This window comes from Cherax quadricarinatus, chromosome 15 (assembly GCF_038502225.1).
Source record: "Cherax quadricarinatus isolate ZL_2023a chromosome 15, ASM3850222v1, whole genome shotgun sequence".
In the NCBI taxonomy this organism is placed as follows: domain Eukaryota; kingdom Metazoa; phylum Arthropoda; class Malacostraca; order Decapoda; family Parastacidae; genus Cherax; species Cherax quadricarinatus.
Window position 1 is genome coordinate 14530068 of NC_091306.1, and position 25278 is coordinate 14555345.

The 25278-nt window shown below is 46.2% G+C and overlaps 1 protein-coding gene across 7 annotated transcripts in view; it reads right to left on the minus strand.

Moving 5' to 3' along the window:
* Positions 1-25278, minus strand: part of KrT95D (phosphofurin acidic cluster sorting protein KrT95D) — a 280348-nt gene that overhangs the window by 130183 nt on the left and 124887 nt on the right. For all 7 annotated transcript variants that reach the window (XM_053781217.2, XM_053781218.2, XM_070085171.1 and 4 more), the window contains exons 2-4: positions 2113-3022; positions 1694-1871; positions 490-615 (exon numbers count right to left, since the gene is read on the minus strand). In XM_053781217.2, the coding sequence (XP_053637192.1) occupies positions 490-615; positions 1694-1871; positions 2113-2774 (966 nt within the window). In that variant the 5' untranslated portion in view covers positions 2775-3022. The remainder of the gene's footprint in view (positions 1-489; positions 616-1693; positions 1872-2112; positions 3023-25278) is intronic.

Genomic DNA, 25278 nt, shown 5'->3' on the forward strand with positions numbered 1-25278 from the left:
CCTCTGACTGACTTCTCTCACTTGTGACATGTTGACGACCCTGTATACAAGGTATACAGGACTAGCTGACATCAATGACACTACTATATAGAAAGCTGCTTGTTATGCAGAGCATTTCGGGCACATTAGGTCAATTTTGTCCCGGAATGTGACCCACACCAGTCGACTAACACCCAGGTACCCATTTTACTGGTGGGGAACATACACAACCGGTGTATGGAAAGACGCCCAATGTTTCTACCCTTGCCGGGAATTGGACCCGGACCCTCATCGTGTGAAGCGAGAGCTTTAGCCACCAGGCCAGGGGCACCATGACATGCTGACAACCCTGACAGCTTCTCTTCCCTGTGACATATTGATAACCCTGACAGCTTCTCTTCCCTGTGACATATCGATAACCCTGACAGCTTCTCTTCCCTGTGACATATTGATAACCCTGACAGCTTCTCTTCCCTGTGACATATTGATAACCCTGACAGCTTCTCTCACCTGTGACATGTTGACGACCCCGACAGCAAGAGTTTTGAAGCCAAGAAAGGTACGGTTTTTGTACTTTTTGCGTCGCTGGAGCATAATTTGCAGTGTGTTACCTTCTCGCTTCAGGAAGTGTGGGTACTGTGGAAGGATAAGGATCATTTGTCTGCAGTACAGTACACAACATGTACACAACAGTACACAACACCGAACGAGTTGATGAGTTGGACACGTGCGACAGTTGGATATGTTGTTGAAACGTTTGACCTACACAGTAGGCGTCTTCAGTCAAATACAGAGGATGCAGGTGTAGTAGTGAATCCCGTCCCTTCCAATTGTCTTCAAGAGCTTCCACGTCACTTTCGATAGTATTTAATACTCCATTCTCATGCTTCAGCTTCATATCGTTCCAGACCATGAAGCTGAACTCTTCTCCAGGCTGAGGGACTGACCACATCAAGTCTTATTTCTCTACATTTCACTGCTATACCTGCTGTCTCTGTATGTGACTGAAGAAGCCTACTACATAGGCCAAACGTTTCAACAATAAAGATACCCAAATGCTGCACGTGTCTTACTCATCAGTAAATAATATACATGAATCATACTGTAATGCAGTATACAACATACATGAATGATACTGCAATACAAGATACACGAATGTACTAATCAAAATAATTTGGGGTACTATATTATTCAGGTAAAAAAACTTAATATAGTATAGTGGGAGTCACTGTACAGTGGAAAGAGTTGCAATATAGTGAAGGGAATAACTATATAGTGCATAAAGACATTACTATACAGAATGAGGATGTCACTGCTAAGTGTCTGGTAACACACACACACACACAAACACACACACACAAACACACACACACACACACACACACACACACACACACACACACACAAACACACACACAAACACACACACACACACACACACACACACACACACACACACACAGCATAATAAAACAAATCTGTCAGAATACTGGACCATTACAAATCATACCAGTGATATACCTGCCAATAGCTTTGAGAATTCTCCAAGCCTTGCCTGGGGCCAGGTTTCCTTGATATAAGGGAGAGTTAATGGTCAGGAGGCTTCCAAGAAGAATTAGGAGTAGACAGGTGAGAGACGTGTTGTTGCCACAGTGACACAGACGAACGGGGTGATAGTGTCACAGACGAGAGTTAGAGAAAGTGCCAAGCTTACCTGTAGGGAGAAGGTGAGCTGGAGCTCTATATCGAGAGTGCCGCTGGGAGGGAGAGGGATCTCGTTCGAGCGGAGTGTTCGCTTCGACGATTGCATCTTGACCGCCAGCGTGACGGAGTTGAGGTCTCCGCCCAGAGGCTGCGTTACCTGCAGCCGCGTCACCGTCACGTTACACAGCCTGAAACGTTGTAATAGATCCCTGTTAGTCACACTGTTACACGAAGCTCAGCTCGTTACTCTCTGGGGAAAGTGAAACAGAACTTATGAACCCTAAGTAACAAAATCATGATTTATCTGACACTAGTAGGTGCTAGTACCATACTGATACCTGACACTAGTAAATACTGGTACCATACTGATACTTTCATATTGTAAACAAATTTGGTAACTATATAATAGTAGTTGGGAAGTGGTGGTACCTAGAGACACAGGGAGTGTGGTAGAGGCGGCGTGGCCGTGCCCGCCCACTGATGACAAGGCGTGTGGGGCGACGAGGAGCGGCAGTCTTGTTGAGGGTGGAGAGGGAGGCAGCCGAGGGACTGCTGCTGAGGCAGAGTGCCGTCCCGATAGAGCCACCGCTCACCTTACGTGCCCCTGACGACTCCAGGGGTGAGGGTGGCTCAGGGGAGGAGGAGCAGAGCGAGGGCACTGGTGACGTGGGTGGTGCCAGGGTATGCCCACTGCTAAACATGGCACTCACGTTGTCCTCTGTGCCAGCGAAGGACCGAGGTCTGCGGCCTAGCCATGCTCCTAGCTGGCGCGCAGGACTAGACGAGGATACACGCCACACTGCGCCCAAGGAGCGCCGTGCGGCGCGGTCAGGGCGTGGGTTGTGGTGGTTGGGGCGTGTAGGGCTCCACAACCCACCCACCACCATGGACAAGCTAGCACGCTTTCTCAAGTGGTCGTCGTAACATCTACTGCGATGTGCACCGTCGTTGAGGGGGAGTGGGTTGTCTGGGGGGGAGAGGGCGGCGACGGGCGGGGTGGCGGGGGTGACGGACCAAGAGCAGCTGCGGGGGAACCCCCCAGCCATGGCGGGGCTCTTGACAGCAGCAGTGTCGCGAGGGGCACTAACCATCACGCCAGATCCATGCCAGGACACCGCTAACACTGACCGCTGCCACTACTCACACCAGTGCCACTACCCACATGACACTATCCCAGCACCCAATTTTCCATGCCAGCCAACACTATTACCGACCACTGGCACTACTCACAGTGCCACTAACCACCACCACCGACTAATGACATTCTTGCCGACTACATTGGTGCATGTTTAGGTTGTAACAATGTCTGAATCCTGGAAATTAAGTCAATTGTCAGTCCCTGGAAAAGAAGGTAATTTTATGTTGTAAATTTGAGTAATTTTAAGTAACTACAACATTCAGATAGGAGTGATGTAGATAGGAGTGTGTGTGTGTGTGTGTGTGTGTGTGTGTGTGTGTGTGTGTGTGTGTGTGTGTGTGTGTGTGTGTGTGTGTGATGAGTCTTTATATATCTATATATATATATATATATATATATATATATATATATATATATATATATATATATATATATATATTATTTTACATATATTCTCAATTCTGCTCCACAAGGCACAGTACTCGCTCCCACCCCTTTCACCATCTTCATACCAGGCTGAGATGAGATGCAAACCATAGCATCATGTCTCATTTTAAAGTCGATGCTAGAATCTGCATAAGTGTGTTATCCATTGAGGACACGGCAAATCTCCAAGCGGACATAAACCAAGTTTTCCAATAGGTCACGGAAATTAAGACACGTGCAACATCTGGGTATCTTTATTATAGGCGTTTCGCCATCCAGTGGCTTTATCAATACAAATTCCAGGACATAACTTGAAGAGAGTAGAACTATATACAGAAGACGGTATTGTATACCATTCTTGTACAACTTGTCAGACACTGCAACATCATGGAATCTTGATTCTGAGGACATGTACATAACCTTCACGACTACCACAACTACTACTACTGCTAACCCATCTCTTTGGTTAGGACCTACTTCTACTGGGGAATCCCGCTTACCAGTGACTATGCCCTCATCTGCTACACGTCCCCTTTCCACCTGACGTTAGTATATAAGCGCCAGGCTCCTTGCTTCTGCTTCAGAATCTCCACGACTATGGTGCTCTTCGCACCAACTCCAAGGTTGAGGGACTGATTACCTCGTCTTTTGTATATAGTTCTACTGTCTTCAAGTTATGTCCCGGAATTTGTATTGATAAAGCCACTGGATGGCGAAACGTCTACAATAAAGATACCCAGATGTTGCACATGTGTCTTAATTTCATCTTGTCGGTATTGTATACCATTCTTGTACAATAGGTCACGGAAAACAACTATGTTCAGTGATGACAAATTCAGTTACCCCATTGTGGAAAACATTAAGAAATAATAGCTAGGACGGAGCACACAACAAATTCTACATACACAATAGAGCGAAAAACTAAGGATTACAACAGTATCACTATCACATCTGCTAGGATAATGATAGGATTGATAATGAGAACTTTCAAAACAAGGGATGCCACACCAATGATGATCCTCTTTAAGTCACTTGTTCTCTCTAGGTTGGAATACTGCTATACACTAACAGCCCCTTTGAAGAGTACCTTTGAAGAGTTTCGAGAGTTTCTCTACTCTCCGAGCCCGGCCATGGGCCAGGCTCGTCTGGTGCTTGCCTGGTCAACCAGGTTGTTGCTGCTGGAGGCCCGCTGCCCCACATATCCATTACAGCCTGGTTGATCTGGCACCTGGTGAAGATACTTGTCCAGTTTCCTCTTGAAGGCTTCTACACTTGTTACAGCCGTGTTTCTGATATCTTCTTGTATGATGTTGACTAGTCTGGGACCCCGGATGTTGATACAGTGTTCCCTTATTGTCTCCACCGCTCGCCTGCTTTTCAATGGGTTTATTTTGCATTTGCTGACATATCTCTCGCTCCAGTATGTTGTTATGGCAGTGACTAGATTTGGGACCAGGACCTCGAGTACTTTCCACATACATATTATCATGTATCTCTCCTCCGCTCCAGTGAGTACACTTCAAGACTAAGGAGTTCCCAGGAATTTAAATGTTTTACTGGCTCAATGTGAACCGTAAACGATCTCTGATATTTCTCCTGCTATAAACGGGGTCGTCAGCACTGAGTAATATTCTAAGTGAGGGAGCACTAGCGAATTTGAAGGGTGTCACCTTCAGCATTATTTCCCTTGTTTTGAAAGTTCTCAATACCCACCCCGTCATCTTCCTGGCTGTCGTGATCTTTGTCTTGTTATGGTCTTAGAGGAAAGGTGCGCTGACATAATTATTCCTAGGTCTTTTATGTGTTCCTTACTTTCTATTTGGTGACCCTCTTGAGTTTTGTATATAGTGCTCCTTTTGAGTTCTTCATTCTTTCCATGCGTAAGCAGCTGGAACTTATCACCATTGAACGTCATGTTGTTCTCCACTGCCCACTGGAAAACCCTGTTTATGTCTTCCTGTACTTTTTCAGTGTCCTCTACCATAGTGACTTTCATGCTTATTTTAGTGTCATCTGCAAATGATACAAAAGTGTGCCGGGTGTTTTTATCTGTCTGCTATGAGGATGAGAAACAGCAGAGGTGCCAGGACAGTGCCTTGGGGCACTGAGCTTTTGACCTCGCTGATGCTAGATTTTGCCCTATTCACTACTACTTTTTGTGTTGTGTGTGTTAGGAACCCGAAAATCCATCTGCCTACCTTCCCCGCAATGTCCATGGCCTTCATTTTGTGCGCTGTCACTTCACGATCGAATTTGTCAAACGCCTTTGCAAAATCTGTGTATATCATATCTGCGTTTTGGTCATCTTCCAACGCCTCCGTAATTCTGTCATAATGGTTCAGCAGCTGTGACAGGCATGATCGTCCTGCTCTAAAACCATGCTGTTCGGGTTGTGCTGGTCCATGAACTTTGTAATCTGGGAACGTTTGAAACCCCTTGTCCTGTACTCTCTGGAATGTGGGCGAAAAAGATACGTCATGTACACCTGGAAAATCCTAGAGGGACTGGTCCCAAATCTGCACACAAATCACTCTGTACAAAAGCAAAAGAAAAGTAGACAGTGCAACATACTCCCAATTAAAAGCAAGGCGCTATGAGTACACTAAGAGAAAACACGAAAAGTGTCCTGGGCCCAAGACTGTTCAATAGGCTTTCATCATATATAAGAGAAACTCCCAAAAGACCCCTGGTTATCTTCAAGAGGGAATTGGATAGATACCTAAAGTCAGTGTCCGATTAGCCGGGCTGTGGTTATGTTAGATTGAGTGCGACCAGCAGTAACAGCCTGATTAATCAGGCCCTGATCCACCGGAAGGCCTGGCCAAAGACGGGGGCCGTGGGAGCGTTGACCCCCGGAACACCTTCCAGGTAGACTCCAAGCAACAGGTGGCTTCTTTGTATCAGTGAAAAGTAACCCAGGATGACCCAAGATTATTAACCCTAATGGCTAGTAACTCAGGATTACCCGAGAAAGCCAAGCAGTGTGGCTTATTTCCTTGGAAGTCCTCTTCTCCAGGATGCGACCCACAACTGTCAACTAACACCCAGGTACCTACTCACAGCTAGATGAAAAGGGGGCAACAAATGTAAGGAAACATGCCCAACGCCTCCACCCCGACCAGGGATCGAACCCGGGTCCTTCGGTTGTAAGCAGAAAGCTGTACCAGTGAGTTAGAGACCCCCATTCATCCGGTTCACTCCCTCCCTCCCGCCCAGTTCACATTCAATCTCCATTTCGTTTTCCTCAGTGCTTTCTGGACCAGAGCCATGTAAACCAATTGATGGGAAGACGGTAAATAGGTGTGGGGAAAAAGTTGTGTGGGGGAAAAGGACTGTGGGGAAAGAGCTGGGGGAAGAAAGAGCTGGGGGAGGAAAGAGCTGGGGGAAAAAGAGCTGTGAGAAAAGAGATGGGTTGACACGTGAAAAAGAATGAAATGTCGAGTTATGTGGAACAGAACGCCGATGTGGACATGCCAGTGTGGGCAACAACGCCAGTAAGAACACAGCATCTGTGGGAGAGGAGTATAGATGTGGGAGAATATATACAAGGCGGGGGAGAGTACATATAAGGTGTGGGAGAGTATATAAGGTGTGGGAGAGTATATAAGGTGTGGGAGAGTATACAAGATAATCAGGCGAAGTGTTCACAACACACCCGGTGGTCACCTGACACTATACACTACATGGTCACCTCAAGTGGCAATATGTCTCACACTCACACTCCTCTCTCTCTCTCTCTCTCTCTCTCTCTCTCTCTCTCTCTCTCTCTCTCTCTCTCTCTCTTTTTTTTTTTTTTACACAGGGTTTGACAAGGTTAAAAATCCCTAGCTTTATTGACAGCTATATTACAGGTTAAGGATTCCTAACTTTATTGGCAAGCTAAGAGCTGTTACCTACATCAGCTCATTTGAAAGCATTTTTATTGTTATGAGACATACAAGTACGGGACAGGATGAAGTTGGAGCCATCTGTGGGCCAGCATTTTCATTTGATCAACTGACTTTATCTCGTTGACATCATTATCCTGTACGAATGTGTTCCATACTCGAGTCATCCTGGGTATGTATGATCTCAGATGGAGTGATGTTCTGGAGAAGGGTACAGCCAGAGTGAAGTTGCTGCTTTCTGCCCGTCTTGTGGCATAAAAGCTTGTTTCACGCTGTCCTCGAAGTGGATCCAAGTGTGGTATTTTGACAATATTGGCCTCTCTCTCTCTCTCTCTCTCTCTCTCTCTCCCTCCCTCTCTCCCTCTCTCCCTCTCTCTCTCTATCTATCTACATTCCCTCCTGCGGCTCGCCTGTCACTTCCTATTCCCTCTCACTGACAAGTCTGACATTATCGCTTGGAGTCCTCGATCAGTCAGTCCCATCTCTACCCTGACTCCTCCACTGCCTTCCCTGACTCCTCCACTGCCTCTCACCACCTCAGCCTCTTCCAACACCCCCCCCCCTCCCGTCCTCATTCCCTGCCTCTCTACGTCACTCCGTCATCCCCTGCCAACTTTTCTCCCGTTTTCCCCTCTCCTCCCCAGTGGTAGCACGTTCATATCAAATAGAAAGATCCGGAATAAATCCTGAGGGAGGGAGGAGGGGGGTTTCCTAGTTCTGCTTTTGTTCAGCATGTAGTATCTTTTTGATTAGGTGGATATCCTCATCACCAACGTTTCGCCCACTCTGGGGTTTACTTAACCTGATAAACCCACCGTATGAGCAAAACGTATCGTTAAAGGTATCTATCTCATCTAAGTCTCGTTTACTCCACCTTGTCGGTATAAACATACAGACGCTAGCAGGAACTAGGTTACCTGGAGGTTACCTGGAGGTTATTCCGGGGATCAACGCCCCCGCGGCCCGGTCCACGACCAGGCCTCCCGATGGATCAGGGCCTGATCAACTAGGCTGTTACTGCTGGCCGCACGCAGTCCGACGTACGAGCCACAGCCCGGCTGATCCGGCACCGACTTTAGGTATCTGTCCAGCTCTCTCTTGAAGGCAGCCAGGGGTTTATTGGCAATTCCCCTAATGCTTGGTGGGAGGCTGTTGAACAGTTTTGGGCCCCGGACACTTATGGTGTTTTCTCTTAGTGTACCAATGGCGCCCCTACTTTTTATTGGCGGCATTTTGCATCGCCTGCCCAGTCTTTTACTTTCGTAGGGAGTGATTTCTGTGTGCAGATTTGGGACCATTCCTTCCAAGATTTTCCAAGTGTAGATTATGATATATCTCTCCCTCCTGCGTTCCAACGAGTACAAGTCAAGTGCTTCCAAGCGTTCCCAGTAGTTAAGGTGCTTGACAGAACTTATACGTGCAGTAAAGGATCTCTGTACACTCTCTAGATCTGCGATTTTTTATGTTAGCTACTGTGTGGAGGGTTGTTGTATCTCGTGGAAATAAGCCACACTGGGTTATCCTGGGTTGCGTAATTACGGAGGGTGTGGAAGAAAATCAGAATGTAGGTATGGCACGGATTTCACGACTATCTTTGGGTTATCTTGGCTTACTAGCCTTCCCTATTATCCTGGGTTACTAACCCGACGAGTTTTTCTCGATTACCAACCCTCCGGATTATCCTGAGTTACCAACCCTCGGGGTTTTCCTGGGTTACCAACCCTCCGGATTATCCTGGGTTACCAGCCCTCGGGGTTTTCCTGGGTTACCAACCCTCCGGATTATCCTGAGTTACCAACCCTTGCGGTTTTCCTAGGTTACCAACCCTCCGGATTATCCTGGGTTACCAACCATCCGGATTGTCCTGGGTTACCAACCATCCGGATTATCCTGGGTTACCAACCCTCCGATTTATCCTGAGTTACCAACCCTCTGGATTATCCTGGGTTACCAACCCTCCGGATTATCCTGGGTTAACAACCCTTCGGATTATCCTGGGTTACCAACCCTCCGGATTATCCTGGGTTACCAACCCTCCGGATTATCCTGGGTTACCAACCCTCCGGATTATCCTGGGTTACAAAGCCTCCGGGTTATCCTTGACCCCCAAATCGCTACCACTGACCCCGACAATTCACCCCCAACACTACCCTTCCCCTCTCTCTCTGAGTGCCAACAGATGTAGGGCAAGTTATCTCGACACAATACACGTCTTAAACGTTGCTTAATATGTGTGTACTCAGTAGGTGTGTGTGTGTGTGTGTGTGTGAGAGAGAGAGAGAGAGAGAGAGAGAGAGAGAGAGAGAGAGAGAGAGAGAGAGAGAGAGAGAGAGAATGGAGAAAAAGTAGGAAGAGGTGAGAGAGGAGGAAAGAGAGGGGGGACGGAGAGGCACCTTCAGCCATACAAGACCTAAGTTCAGGAAGCAGAAACTAGAGAGCAGCACAGGTCTATGGGGAGGAAGGTAGATAGAATATGGAGCACTTACACGTGAAACAGAAGGTGTTGAGATATGTACATGCCTCAACACCTTATGGAGTCATATGAGAACTCTCTAAATGGCAGGCTGCCAACCTCGGTGCACGAGCCCATGGTGGGGGAGAAAGGAGGGGGAAAGAGGGAGAAACAGGGGATAAAGTTATGATGAAGAGAGAATGAGATGTAAGGAGGGTAGGGGGACATAAAAGTGAAAGCAAAGAGAAAGATAGGAAGGAGAATGACATGAACGGGAAAATGGAAGGGAGAAGAGTGAAGGAAGCAAGCAGGTAGGAATATCTTCCTACTTCCTCCCTCGCTTCCTTCTTCCTCCATGGTGTCTGGTTATGGTGTGGTTCAGCAGCTCTCAGCGACGCCTTCACTTGATAATTCTCAGGAACTGACACTTGCTGTCTTCCGTCTTGCTGAGTTCTCAGGAGTTATGCCAAGAAGAGTCTGTATTGAGACCGATCTACAATAGTTTTACTAATTGAATATTTTTTATACAATGGTTTTCAGGGGACAGACATTGTACTCTCTCAGAGCCCCTATCCTTTATAGGACTCTCAGTAATATTACTCGGAGTTCCTACCGGAGGTCAACTCTCCCATGGCCCGGCCCTAGACCAGGGCTTCTGCTTGCTGGCATGATCGATTAAGCTGTCAGTGCCTGCCGCCCGCAGTCCAACGTATGCACCACAACCCGGCTGATCAAGAACTGTTTTGTTGGTGATCCCTTTTAAGCATGAAGGGAGGATGTTCAAGAGTCGTGGTTGTGTTACATTATCTTAATCCAGAGTTCAGTCAAGAATCTTAATTTCTGGTAACGTTTGAAGTCCTTTAACGTGTACTCCCTGGAATGCAGGCGAAAATGATATAATCTACACCTGGAAAATCCTAGACGGATTGGTCCCAAATCTACACACATAAATTACTCCCTATGAAAGCAAAACAGACTGGGCAGATGGTGCAACATACCCCAATGAAAAGCAAGGGTGCCATCAGCACACAGTAAGTGTCCAGGGTCCAGGACTGTTCAGAAGTCTCCCATCATATATGAGGAGGATTACCAATAGAACCCTGATTGTCTTCAAGAGGGAACTGGACAGGTACCTAAAGTTAGAACCAGATCAGCCGGGTTGTGGCTCGTACGCTGGACTACATGCGGCCAGCAGTAATAGTCTGGTTGATCAGCCCCTGATCCACCGGAGGACCCGGCAGCGGAAGCGCTGACCCCCGGAACCTCCAGGTAGACTCCATATAGGTAAGTAGTTCTTAAAGGGTTTGAGGATCTTTTATTCCAAAGCTCTAAGAAGTTTGTGATTGTTTTATTGCAGTGTTGCAAGGACTTGCGACTGTAGTGTAGGGAGCTGGTCCTGGAGCCTCGAGAGTGAATGTTTGCTTCAGTGGACCACTGGCGCCACCAGTCTGCAGTGTGTGAATGACAAAACATTGCTGGAACCAAAATTCAAGACGTTCCCTCTTTCCTTTCTTCACTTTTCTCCTCTTCCATCAATCCCTTCTCTTCTTTCCATTCATCAAGTTTTTATTTAAGCTTCACGGTGGCCCAATTTGGGACCGGGATGCAGCAGGCCTGGTCTGGGACCGGACCGCGGGGGCAGTGACCTCCAGGAGCGACATTAAGTACAGTACATAGGTATTACTGACTTCTACATTATGTATATTTAAGCTAGGATAACCTAATAAAGTAAACTACCGTGAATTATGTACATTGTAGTTTATATCAGCTTACAACGTTAACCACATATATACATGCCTGCTCATCCTCCACTCTTAGCAACACTGGCAACAGGAAAGCAACACAAAAATGAATACATCAGATCAAAAGTTAGTTAAATTCCTCAGTAGTAGGTTAGCAGACAGCAACCCAGCAGGGAGGTGTTACCTTCCTCTCACCTGAGTGTGACATGCAAACCTGTTTGTGTTTTTGGGGAGTATTTTGGTAGGATTACTGATCTTTTCTGTCTCATGAATACACAAGATTGTAATATATCTTATAAACTTCTATTTACATTCACTATACAAATACCTTTGTTTTCATATGTGCCGCTTAATCATTCTTAATCTTGTAATATTTCCCTTTTTAGGCTGGGAGGCCTGGTGTAAGACCAGACCGTGGGGAAGATAATCCCCAGAACTACTAGCAAATAACACGTAAAATCTTTTCCCATTTTTCCTTCCGTCCATCGCCTACACACACACACACACACACACACACACACACACACACACACACACACACACACACACACACACACACAACCAGCAAGACTGGACCTAGTATTCACCTTGAGTAGTGCAGATATTGAGGACATCACATATGAAAGACCCCTTGGGGCCAGCGATCATGTGGTTTTAAGCTTCGAATACAAGTGGAGGGGGAAGCAGGAAGGCCAGGACGAATGAAGCCAAACTACAAAAAAGGGGACTACACGGGAATGAGGAACTTCCTGAACGGGGTTCAGTGAGACAGAGAACTGGCAGGGAAGCCAGTTAATGAGATGATGGAATATGTAGCAACAATGTGTAAGGAGGCTGAGGAGAGGTTTGTACCCAAGGGTAACAGGATTAATTAAAAAGCCAGGATGAGCCCATGGTTCACCCAAAGGTGCAGGGAGGCAAAAACAAAGTGTGCTAGGGAATGGAAGAAATATAGAAGGCAAAGGACGCAGAAGGATAAGGAGAGCAGTCGAGCCAGAAATAAATATGCACAGATAAGAAGGGAGACCCAACGACAATATGAAAACGACATAGCAGTGAAAGCCAAATCTGACCCGAAGCTGTTATACAGCCACATCAGGAGGAAAACAACAGTCAAGGACCAGGTAATCAGGCTAAGGAAGGAGGAGAGACAACAAGAAATGACCATGAAGTATGTGAGGAACTCAACAAGAGATTTAAAGAAGTGTTCACAGAGGAGACAGAAGGGGCTCCAGAAAGATGGAGAGGTGGGGCACACCACCAAGTGCTGGACACAGTACACACAACCGAGGAAGAAGTGAAGAGGCTTCTGAGTGAGCTAGATACCTCAAAGGCAATGGGGCCGGTTAACATCTCTCCACGGGTCCTGAGAGAGGGAGCAGAGGTGCTATGTGTACCCCTAACAACAAGATTCAATACATCTATCGAAACAGGGAGATTGCCTGAGGCATGGAAGACAGCAAATGTAGTCCCAATCTTTAAAAAAGGAGACAGACATGAAGCACTAAACTACAGACCAGTGTCACTGACATGTATAGCATGCAAAGTCATGGAGAAGATTATCAGGAGAAGAGTGGTGGAACATCTAGAAAGGAATGATCTCATCAACAACAGCCAACATGGTTTCAGGGACGGGAAATCCTGTGTCACAAACCTACTGGAGTTCTATGACATGGTGACAGCAGTAAGACAAGAGAGAGAGGGGTGGGTGGACTGCATTTTCTTGGACTGCAAGAAGGCGTTTGACACAGTTCCACACAAGAGATTAGTGCAAAAACTGGAGGACCAAGCAGGGATAACAGGGAAGGCACTACAATGGATCAGGGAATACTTGTCAGGAAGACAGCAGCGAGTCATGGTACGTGGAGAGGTGTCAGAGTGGGCACCTGTGACCAGTGGGGTCCCACAGGGGTCAGTCCTAGGACCAGTGCTGTTTCTGGTATTTGTGAACGACATGACGGAAGGAATAGACTCCAAAGTGTCCATGTTTGCAGATGACGTGAAGTTGATGAGAAGAATTCATTCGATCGAAGACCAGGCAGAACTACAAAGGGATTTGGACAGGCTGCAGACCTGGTCCAGCAATTGGCTCCTGGAGTTCAACCCCACCAAGTGCAAAGTCATGAAGATTGGGGAAGGGCAAAGAAGACTGCAGATGGAGTACAGTCTAGGGGGCCAGAAACTACAAACCTCACTCAAGGAAAAAGATCGTGGGGTGAGTATAACACCAGGCACATCTCCTGGAGCGCACATCAACCAAATAACTGCTGCAACATACAGGCGCCTAGCAAATCTAAGAGTAGCATTCCGACATCTTAATAAGGAATCGTTCAGGACCCTGTATACTGTGTACGTTAGGCTCATATTGGAGTATGCGGCACCAGTTTGGAACCCACACCTAGCCAACCACGTAAAGAAACTAGAGAAAGCGCAAAGGTTTGCAACAAGACTAGTCCCAGAGCTAAGAGGTATGTCCTACGAGGAGAGGTTAAGGGAAATCAACCTGACGACACTGGAGGACAGGGGAGATAGGGGGGACATGATAACGACATACAAAATACTGACAGGAATTGACAAGGTGGACAAAGCCAGGATGTTCCAGAGATGGGACACAGCAACAAGGGGACACAGTTGGAAGTTGAAGACACAGATGAATCACAGGGATGTTAGGAAGTATTTCTTCAGCCACAGAGTAGTGAGGAAGTGGAATAGTTTGGGAAGCCATGTAGTGGAGGCAGAATCTATACATAGGTGTAAGCAGAGGTATGATAAAGCTCATGGTTCAGGGAGAGTGACCTAGTAGCGACCAGTGAAGAGGCGGGGCCAGGAGCTTGGACTCGACCCCTGCAACCTCAACTAGGTGAGTACAACTAGGTGAGTACACAGGAGAGTGGTGGAGCACCTGTAACGGAACAAGACTATAAACGACAACCAGCACGGATTCATGGAAGGCAAATCCTGTCACAAACCTTCTGGAGTTTTATGACAAGGTAACATAAGACACGAGAGAGAGGGGTGGGTTGATTGCATTTTCTTGGACTGCAAGAAGGCCTTCGACACAGTTCCTCACAAGAGATTAGTGTATAAGCTAGAGGATCAGGCACGTATAACAAGAAGGGCACTGAATATGGATCAAAGAATATCCGTCAGGGAGGCAACAACGAGTCATGGTACGTGATGAGACATCACAGTGGGAGCTCTGTGACGAGCGGGGTTCCACAGGGGTCAGTCCTAGGACCAGTGTTATTTTTGGTATATGGGAATGACATGATGGGATAGACTCAGAAGTGTTTGCAGATGATGTGAAGTTAATGAGGAGAATTAAATCAGATGAGGATCAGGCAGGACTACAAAGACATGCTGGACGCGTGGTCCAGCAACTGGCTCCTCGAATTTAACCCCGCCAAATGTAACGTCTTGTATCAGTAGTAGTAACCAGTTACCAGTAACCACTGTGCCAGTTGACTCACGACCAACCGTCTCTGCCTGAGTCAGTCTATTCATATTGAGCTGACCTGGCATTATTCAAAGACCCTCTCACATATGGGTACGTGGGCGGCCAGTCAGTAGTGTTACGAGAGTGAGCAAGGAGGCAGGTCACGGCTGTAAGGGCGCAACCCACCTTATCTGTAATTATACGTACTACCAGCCTACGTGAGTATTTCTTTACCTAATCCACGTATTCGAACTCCCACATGATAAATGGTGACCCCGGAGTGACAGAATTACCAGTGCCTGACCGCTTGGGTACGCTACTGGAGAATGCATTAGCTTGTAAGGACTTAATCCGTACATCATACTCTGCAGCAGTATAACAGATTTCTGATCCAAGCTGGTAACCCCAGAATGGAACGATCAAGTCGTCTTTGGGCATGCCATCGATAAGGGTCGAGCACAATGCGTAAGTCTCGCATGGAAGCAAATCCCAGTAGAAGGTCACCAGGGAAAGTAATCTGGTCGACAACAAGGAAGGAAGCAGTGAAGTCTCTACCTTGGATAGAAAAGGTTAGGGAAGTCCGACTTCGGACACGCAGGTGAGAACCAGATACTCCACTAAGGGAGGACACATGAGTCGGTTCTACGAGAAGGACATGTCGTAACTGCTTATCCTTAAACAAACTAGACCTAATAATATTGACTTGCGCACCAGAGTCCATGAAATGAACGGGCGCATTATAAACAGATGCTTGCACTATAGGGCCTATGGTTGCATTGGAAGTTATGTGCAAACAAAAAGGTGGATTGTCATCAGAAAAGACTTGTTCTACTTCATCCCCAAAATCATCTATGTCAGAGACATGTGAAGCAACATCATCAGCAGGGTTGTCATTCTCGAGGATCGAGGAAGGGCAAAGAAGAACGCAGAGTATAGGTTAGGTGGCCAAAGACTGCAAACCTCACTCAAGGAGAGAGATCCTTGGGTGAGTATAATACAGAGCACGTCTCCGGAAGCACACATTAACCAGATAACTCCTACAGCATATGGGCGCCTGGCAAACCTGAGAATAGCGTTCCAATACCTCAGTAAGAAATCGTTCAAGACTCTGTACATCGTGTACGTCAGGCCCATACTGGAGTATGCAGCACCAGTTTGGAACCCACACCTAGTCAAGCACGTCAAGAAATTAGAGAAAGTAGAAACGTTTGCAACAAGGCTAGTTCCAGAGCTAAGGGTAATGTCCTACAAAGAAAGGTTAAGAGAAATCGGCCTGACGACACTGGAGGACAGGAGGGTTAGGGGAGACATGATAATGACATAAAATATACTGCGAGGAATAGATAAGGTGGACAGCGACAGGATGTTCCAGAGATAGGACACACAAACAAGGGGTCACAATTAGAAATTGAAGACTCAGGTGAGTCAAAGGGATGTTAGGAAGTATTTCTTCAGTCATAGAGTTGTCAGGAAGTGGAATAGTCTGGCAAGTGATGTAGTGGAGGTAGGAACCATACATGGCTTTAAGACGAGGTACGATAAAGCTCATGGAGCAGGGAGAGAGAGGACCTAGTAGCGATCAGTGAAGAGTGGGGCCAGGAGCTGAGTATCGGCCCCTTCAACCACAAATAGGCGAGTACAAATAGGTGATCACACACACACACACACACACACACACACACACACACACACACACACACACACACACACACACACACACACACACACACCTCTTATATACAACAGGCCAAGTGTCTAATCGACATGTGCCTAGGACAAAATGGTAACACACACACACACACACACAATGGGGCCAGATAACATTTCCCCATGGGTAGTGAGAGAGGGAGCAGAGGTGCTATGGGAACATGAATGGGAAAAGAAACTAGAAGAACTTAGCATGAGAATGGAAGAGAGGATAGACATGGAAAGCAGGAAGTGGGAGGTGCAAGTCAAAGCAGCAGAGGCCAGGATACAGAGTTTAGAAGAGGAACTGAAAAATCTGAAACAGCCTAAAGAACTAAAGAACATTTTGGGATTGACAACAGAGACTGCTACCTCAGTCACAAATAAGGGGACTGTAGGGAAAGAAGGAGCAAAACAGCATGTAGAAGCTCAATCAGTGGAGAATGTAGTAAATGAAAGACCTAAGCTATATGTGGAGGCCCTAACAGACCACAGCAGAGCCCAGGGAAAGCCGAGAAGGAAAAATGATAGGCCACTGAGCCCAAGTACATTAGCTAGTGAAACTGAAGAAAGGAAAGCTGCAATGGAGGAAATCAAATTGAATGAGAGGATACACAGGGATATGCAGTGGGAGAATGAAAGGGTGAGGTCAGTCTTTGTGTATGGACTCCAGGAAGTTGAAGGGGAAACATATGAAGCCAGAAAACAAGGGGAAAAAAGCAATTGAAAGAATCATGAAAGCAATAGGAGAAGACGACATGACCCAGCTGGAAAATTTTCGGAGAATAGGGGGGTATGTAAAAAAAAAGAACACGGCCAGTGAAAGTGACCTTCAAGGCAGAATCGACTCGGAACAGGATCCTGCAGGAGAAAGCACGATTAAGGGACATGCCGGCATACAGGAAGGTGTATCTCGACCGCGACAGAACACAAGCAGAAAGGCAGAAACAGAGAGATGGTACAAAGGCGAAAGGAGGAAAGAGAGGGGATGGAGAAGACAGACAGAAGATCCCAGACACAGGAAGATCAAATGCAGCCTCCCTCACAACTTCCTATAGAAGCCTCCCAACCAGGTCAACCCCAGTGCAACCAAACACTCTAAACCAAAACACCCATGCCACATCCAATGCCCCCACCCACTGCATTACAAATTCCACCCCCACAGCAACCACCCATAGTTCCTTATTAGGTCTCCCACTTCCCCAACCCCAATACACCTCCCAGACCACAATCTTAGAAAAGAAGTTGAAGGTGTGGTATACAAATGCAGATGGAATAACAAATAAGTATGAGGAGTGGCACGAAAGAATCAAGGAGACATCCCCAGACATAATAGCACTCACAGAAACAAAACTCACCAGAATAATAACAGATTCAATCTTTCCAACCAGATATCAAATCCTCAGGAAAGACAGAGGGAGGAGAGGGGGAGGAGTTGCACTGCTCATTAAAAACCAGTGGGGGTTTGAGAAAATGGAAGGAATGGATGGCACGGGCGAAAGGGACTACTTAGTAGGAACAATCCAGTCTGAGGGACATAAGGTGATAATTGCAGTAATGTACAACCCACCACAGAACTGCAGGAGGCCAAGAGAAGAATACGATGAGAGCAACAGAGCAATGGTCGACACACTAGCCGAGGTGACCAGGAGAGCACACATGGGGGGAGCAAAGTTACTAGTTATGGGTGATTTCAATCACAAGGAGATTGACTGGGAAAACCTGGAGCCCCATGGGGGTCCCGAAACATGGAGGGCCAAGATGATGGATGTGGTACTGGAAAACCTCATGCATCAACATGTTAGAGACACTACCAGAGAGAGAGGAGAGGATGAACCAGCAAGACTGAACCTTGTATTCACCTTGAGTAGTACTGACATCGAGGATATCATGTATGAAAGGCCCCTGGGAGCTAGTGATCATGTGGTTCTGTGCTTCGACTACATAGTTGAGCTCCAAGTGGAGAGAGCAGCAGGAATAGGGTGGGAAAAACCAAACTACAAAAGGGGGAACTACTCAGGCTTGAGGAACTTCCTTTAAGACATTCAGTGGGAGAGGGAACTGACAGGAAAACCAGTACAAGAAATGATGGACTATGTGGCAACAAAATGCAAGGAGGCAGAGGAGAGGTTTGTTCCCAAGGGAAACAGAAATAATGGGAAGAACAGAACGAGTCCTTGGTTCACCCAAAGGTGTAGGGAGGCAAAAACTAGGTGTACTAGAGAATGGAAAAGGTACAGAAGACAGAGAACTCAGGAAAATAAAGAGATTAGCCGAAGAGCCAGAAACGAATATGCACAGATAAGAAGGGAGGCTCAGCGGCAATACGAAAATGACATAGCAACGAAAGTCAAGACTGACCTGAAGCTGTTGTACAGCCACATCAGGAGGAAAACAACAGTCAAGGACCAGGTAATCAGACTGAGGAAGAGTGATGGGGAATTCACAAGAAACGACCGAGAGGTATGTCAGGAGCTCAACACAAGATTTAAAGAAGTATTTACAGTGGAAACCAGTAGAACTCCAGGAAATCAGAGCAGGGGGGTGCACCAGCAAGTGCTGGATGAGGTACATATAACCAAGGAGGAGGTGAAGAAGCTGCTATGCGAACTTGACACCTCAAAGGCGGTGGGACCAGACATCTCTCCGTGGGTCCTTAAAGAGGGAGCAGAGACATTGTGTGTACCATTGACAAAGATCTTCAACACATCATTTGAAACTGGGCAACTCCCCGAGGTATGGAAGATGGCAAATGTAGTCCCAATTTTTAAAAAGGGAGACAGACATGAAGCACTAAACTACAGACCTGTATCACTAACGTGTATAGTATGCAAGGTCATGGAGAAGATCATCAGGAGGAGAGTGGTGGAGCACCTGGAAAGAAACAAGTGTATAATTGACAACCAGCATGGTTTCAGGGAGGGAAAATCCTGTGTCACAAACCTATTAGTTTTTTATGACAAGGTGACAGAAGTAAGACAAGAGAGAGAGGGGTGGATCGACTGCATTTTTTTGGACTGCAAGAAGGCCTTCGACACAGTTCCTCACAAGAGGTTACTGCAAAAGCTAGAGGATCAGGCACACATAACAGGAAAGGCACTGCAATGGATAAGAGAATACCTTACAGGGAGGCAACAACGAGTCATGGTACGTGACGAGGTGTCAAAGTGGGCGTCTGTGACAAGCGGGGTTCCACAGGGGTCAGTCCTTGGACCTGTGCTGTTCTTGGTATATGTGAATGACATAACGGATGGGATAGACTCAGAAGTGTCCTTGTTTGCGGACGATGTTAAGTTAATGAGAAGAATCAAATCGGATGAGGATCAGGCAGGACTACAAAGAGACCTGGACAGGCTACAAGCCTGGTCCAGCAACTGGCTCCTTGAGTTTAACCCCGCCAAATGCAAAGTCATGAAGATTGGGGAAGGGCAAAGAAGACCGCAGACACAATATAGTTTAGATGGCCAAAGTCTGCAAACCTCACTCAAGGAAAAAGATCTGGGGGTGAGTATAACACCGAGCATATCTCCTGAGGCGCACATCAATCAGATAACTGCTGCAGCATACGGGCGCCTGGCAAACCTACGGATAGCGTTCCGATACCTCAGTAAGGAGTCTTTCAAGACTCTGTATACCATTTACGTCAGGCTCATACTGGAGTATGCAGCACCAGTTTGGAATCCACACCTAGTCAAGCACGTCAAGAAATTAGAGAAAGTGCAAAGGTTTGCAACAAGACTAGTCCCAGAGCTACGGGGATTGTCCTACGAAGAAAGGTTGAGGGAAATTGGCCTGACGACACTGGAGGCCAGGAGGGTCAGGGGAGACATGATAACGACATACAAAATACTGCGCAGAATAGACAAGGTGGACAAAGACAGGATGTTCCAGAGATGGGACACAGATTGGAAGTTGAAGACTCAGATGAATCAAAGGGATGTTAGGAAGTATTTCTTCAGTCATAGAGTAGTCAAGCCGTGGAATAGCCTAGAAAGGGAAGTAGTGGAGGCGGGAACCATACATAGTTTTAAGGCGAGGTATGATAAAGCTCATGGAGCAGGGAGAGAGAGGACCTAGTAGCAATCAGTGAAGAGGCGGGGCCAGGAGCTATGACTCGACCCCTGCAACCACAAATAGGTGAGTACACACACACACACACAAATGGTAACTAACACACAGGCCTAGTGTCTAATCGACATGTGCCTAGGACAAAATGGTAACTAACACACCTACACATATACATCTACCTTTCCTCCTCCCCCCCACTCCCTTTGACAGTCTATCCCTCTCTCGTGCCCTTACTCTCTTACACCCACCGATCCTCCCTCACTGCCCCCTTTCTCTGTGCCAGTTTTCCCCTCCTCCTCGTCATTAATCTCTCTTTTCATAGCTGACAGTTCGTCTTTCTCCATCCTGCCCGGCCTGTTGTGGGCGCTATTGAGTCACCGTGGGCGTGAAGTGGGCGTAAGGTGGGTATGAGGCTAACATTCACTGTTAGCACCCCGGGCAACACACAACCTACACTCTACATTACACACATCTAGAAGAAAAAGCTCTGCAGTATTGTCTTACTCCGGCTGCCACAATAAAAAAAAAGAAAATGCGTTAAACTGGTATAAATTTAGAGCTCAAGTTATTTACACTGGTATCCAATACGTCCAAGTTATTTAAACTGGTATCCAATACGTCCAAGTTATTTACACTGGTATCCAATACGTCCAAGTTATTTACACTGGTATCCAATACGTCCAAGTTATTTACACTGGTATCCAATACGTCCAAGTTATTTACACTGGTATCCAATACGTCCAAGTTATTTACACTGGTATCCGTGTTATCCCAAAATAGTTTATCCCAGTTTCAAATAAATCTGTACATGGGTATGTTATTATTTTTAATTTGTATGAATTTAAATTATTAGGAAAGCGTCAAAATTATAAAACAAAATATACTCACTAGAGCAGAGAGAGAATGCATGATAATTTTTGCGTGGAAGATACTTGAGGACCTAGTCCCACATCTGCACATTGTCATAATATCTTGGAAGGAGAGCTATAGGAGAATGTGTAGAATAAACCCGTTGAAAAACTGGGACGCCGAGGGCACAATAAGGGACCACTGTATCAACATCCGTTGTCCCAGACGGTTTAACATCTTACCAGAAGACAAATGTAGAAGTCAAGAGGAAACTGGACAAGCACATTAAGGTGCCAGATAAACTAGGTTTTGACGGATATGTGAGCCAGCAGGCCACCAGCAGCAACAGCCCGTTTGATCAGGCAAGCACCAGACCAGTCTGGCCCGAGGCCGGGCTTCGAGGGTAAACTCTCGAAACCCATAACAGGTACATCAAAAGTATATATCAATTTAAAACATATTTAAAACTACCACTCACAAATCCACCAACTACCATTCAGCATTCCACCATCCAGAAGACCAACTTGTAGCGAGTTGCGAGTTTTGAAGCATGGAGGTTACCTGACACAGAGAGAGGCAGACACAGACACAGACAGACAGAAACGCTCAGCATGACCAGAAGCTTTCCATTCAGTGCAAAATATATCTCGTGGCTCTTGCAACAACTGTACAAGGTGCCTGACGGAAACAAAGATTTTCATTTTCACATGCAGGAAAATGTTACCCCAGAGGATGGGTAGCAGCACCTCGTGGCCTGGGCTCAGGAAGAGAGAGAGAGAGAGAGAGAGAGAGAGAGAGAGAGAGAGAGAGAGAGAGAGAGAGAGAGAGAGAGAGAGAGAGAGAGAGAGAGAGAGAGAGAGAGAGAGTTACTCTGCTGCTGATCTGTTGTTAAACCTCTCCACTAAGTGGCACCAGTCACTGGATGAATCCAAAGTCAGCTGTGTGGTAGCACTGGACATTGCTGGCGCTTTCGACCGGGTGTGGCACCAGGGCCTCTTAGCAAAACTTCAAGCACTGGGAATTGCAGGCTCTACGCTATGTCTCCTCAGTGATTACCTTCATGGTAGATCTCAAAGTGTAGTTCTCAATGGAACGGAATCAGCAAGACATCCTATTGGGGCAAGTGTTCCACAAGGAAGCGTGCTGGGACCATTGTTATGGAATGTCTACTTCAACGACCTTCTTCATCTCATCCCAGAATCACATGCATATGCAGACGACTGTACACTGACATTCACTTATCCAAGAGAAGAAATGCCAGCTGCTCTAAGCTACATCAATCACCAGCTGAGAGCTATATCAGCTTGGGGAAATAGATGGCAAGTAACATTTGCACCTGAGAAAACGCAAATGATGATCGTCTCTAGGCACCATGATGGTAATGCTGGTGCAGTAGTAAGGATGAATGGGAGGGTGTTGGCACCTGGAGAAGAAATTGATATCCTTGGGGTGAAATTTGACTCCAAACGAACCATGAAGAACCATGTTGTAAATCTTGCAAACAAGGCAGCCAGGAAGCTTACATCACTTCGCCGTATCTCGCATCTACTTGACAGTAGGGGTTGCAAGATTCTGTACGAGGCACAAGTACGCTCACACCTTGAGTATGCTCCACTTTCTTGGTTTGCCTGCCCCCCCCCCCTCTCATCTGCGACTGCTTGACAGAGTAGAGAACAGAGCAAGACGTCTCATCTCTCGCCTGGACTCATCCTGGATAGATCTGTCATTTCAGCAGAGCCTTCAACATAGGAGGGATGTGGGTGGCCTTACTGTTATGTACAAGGCCAATATTGTCAAAGTACCGCACTTGGATCCACTTCGAGGACAGCGTGAAACAAGCTTTTATGCCACAAGACGGGCAGAAAGCAGCAACTTCACTCTGGCTGTACCCTTCTTCAGAACATCACTCCATCTGAGATCATATATACCCAGGATGACTCGAGTATGGAACACATTCGTACAGCATAATGATGTCAACGAGATAAAGTAAGTTGATCAAATGAAAATGCTGGCCCACAGATGGCTCCAATTTCATCCTATTCCCTACTTTTATGTCTCATAACAACAAAAATGCTTTCAAATGAGCTGATGTAGGTAACAGCTCTTAGCTTGCCAATAAAGTTAGGAATCCTTAACCTGTAAATAGCTTGTCAATAAAGCTAGGGATCCTTAACCTTGTCAAACCCTGTGTAAAAGAGAGAGAGAGAGAGAGAGAGAGAGAGGCAGGGGTAAACCTCCGTGGCTCCAGACACGCACTTGTCCTCCGTGTCAACACCCACCCCCACACACCGTAAAAAAAGTATATACATCTATCTGATTTTTTTTGCACAGCCCTGTACTGCTCTTGCCAGCCTCTGACATCACTCTCGCTCAGGTTTCACACTGAGACAACCCCCTGAAGAACACACACAGGTCCAGCGTAAACTGCGATGTTTCGCTCTCTTGCAGAACCTGATAAAGCTGCTCTACAACATAGCCTTCGTATCCACAATTTGTGGTTGGCTGTCTGGTCAGTCAGGCTGTTGTTGCTGGCGACATACAAGATATTCTTGTAAAAGGTAATAATAATAATGATAACTGGGAATTTTGTTGTTGTTGAGTGACTGTTCTTTCACAAAGTTTACAAGACAAACTTTAAAACAGGAACGAAAAAGCAATACTGCAATTTATATCCAAGAGTGACAGTATGATCACCAGGATCAATATCATCAATATCATAAGAATGACAGTATAATCATCAGACTCATAAGAGTGACAGTATAATCACCAGGACTCAGACAAATTTAGAAAGGGAGACGTGGTTTCAACTAAGACTTGAAAGCATACACACATTCCTGACTCAAGAAACCCCGAAAAGCGAAGACTTTGAAGAGAATATGAATATGAACACACACACACACACACACACACACACACACACACACACACAATATATATATATATATTATTACATAATATGGCACAGAAGATTTAAGAGATACATTGTTAATATAAAGGTGGCATATACGGTACATGTTGTTACGTGTGTGTCACCGATTATAAGGCGAAAATCTCATCCAGCTCCTCAGAGCTGGATGAGAAAATGTAGGGTAATGAAACAAAGTGAATGAGGAACTACCGGTGAAAGGTAATAACGAGGAATTACTAAATAATTAGCACTAGTTCTCTGGGTTGTAGATGGAGCAGTGGCTACGGCGTAGCTGATTTCCGTACACCTGGTTAGGACGAGAAACAATTTGGAGAAATTAATTCAGATGTCCAATTTTTAGTTTTAACAACCCCTTTAGGCAGGTTCCTTGACGCTGGTGAGGGGCTCTTGATCTAGGGAATTAGATCTCTGCTCCAGTTCCCTGAATTGAGCCTGAATACCTTCCATCCCTCCCCCACATGCGCTGTATAATCCTATGGGTTTAGCGCTCTCCATAATTATAAATACAAATTAGTGTAAACATGACATTCCCCTGGTAAATCAGACGAATGTACTCACCCTGTCATTTCCCTGGTAAATCAGACGAATGTACTCACCCTGACATTCCCCTGGTAGATCAGATGGATGTATTAGCTAGCCGTGATGGATCACTGATTAATACGCCTGTATTAAGAGTATCACTGACCAGAGAGCGAAGACAGTTAGTTCTCTACAGCTCTGTTCTTTCATGCTAAAACTGCGATCAAACCCTGGATGGGTGTCCAGAGTTTTGTTACTCCCGTAGTCCAACACCTGGGTCGGGCGTGTCTGGCCGCTTAGAATTCAGTTTTCGACCTTGTTGAGCACGATAATATACATCCAGAAGTGTGCAATCTCTCTCTCTCTCTCTCTCTCTCTATCTATATCTATATATATATATATATATATATATATATATATATATATATATATATATATATATAAAATGTCGTGCCGAATATGT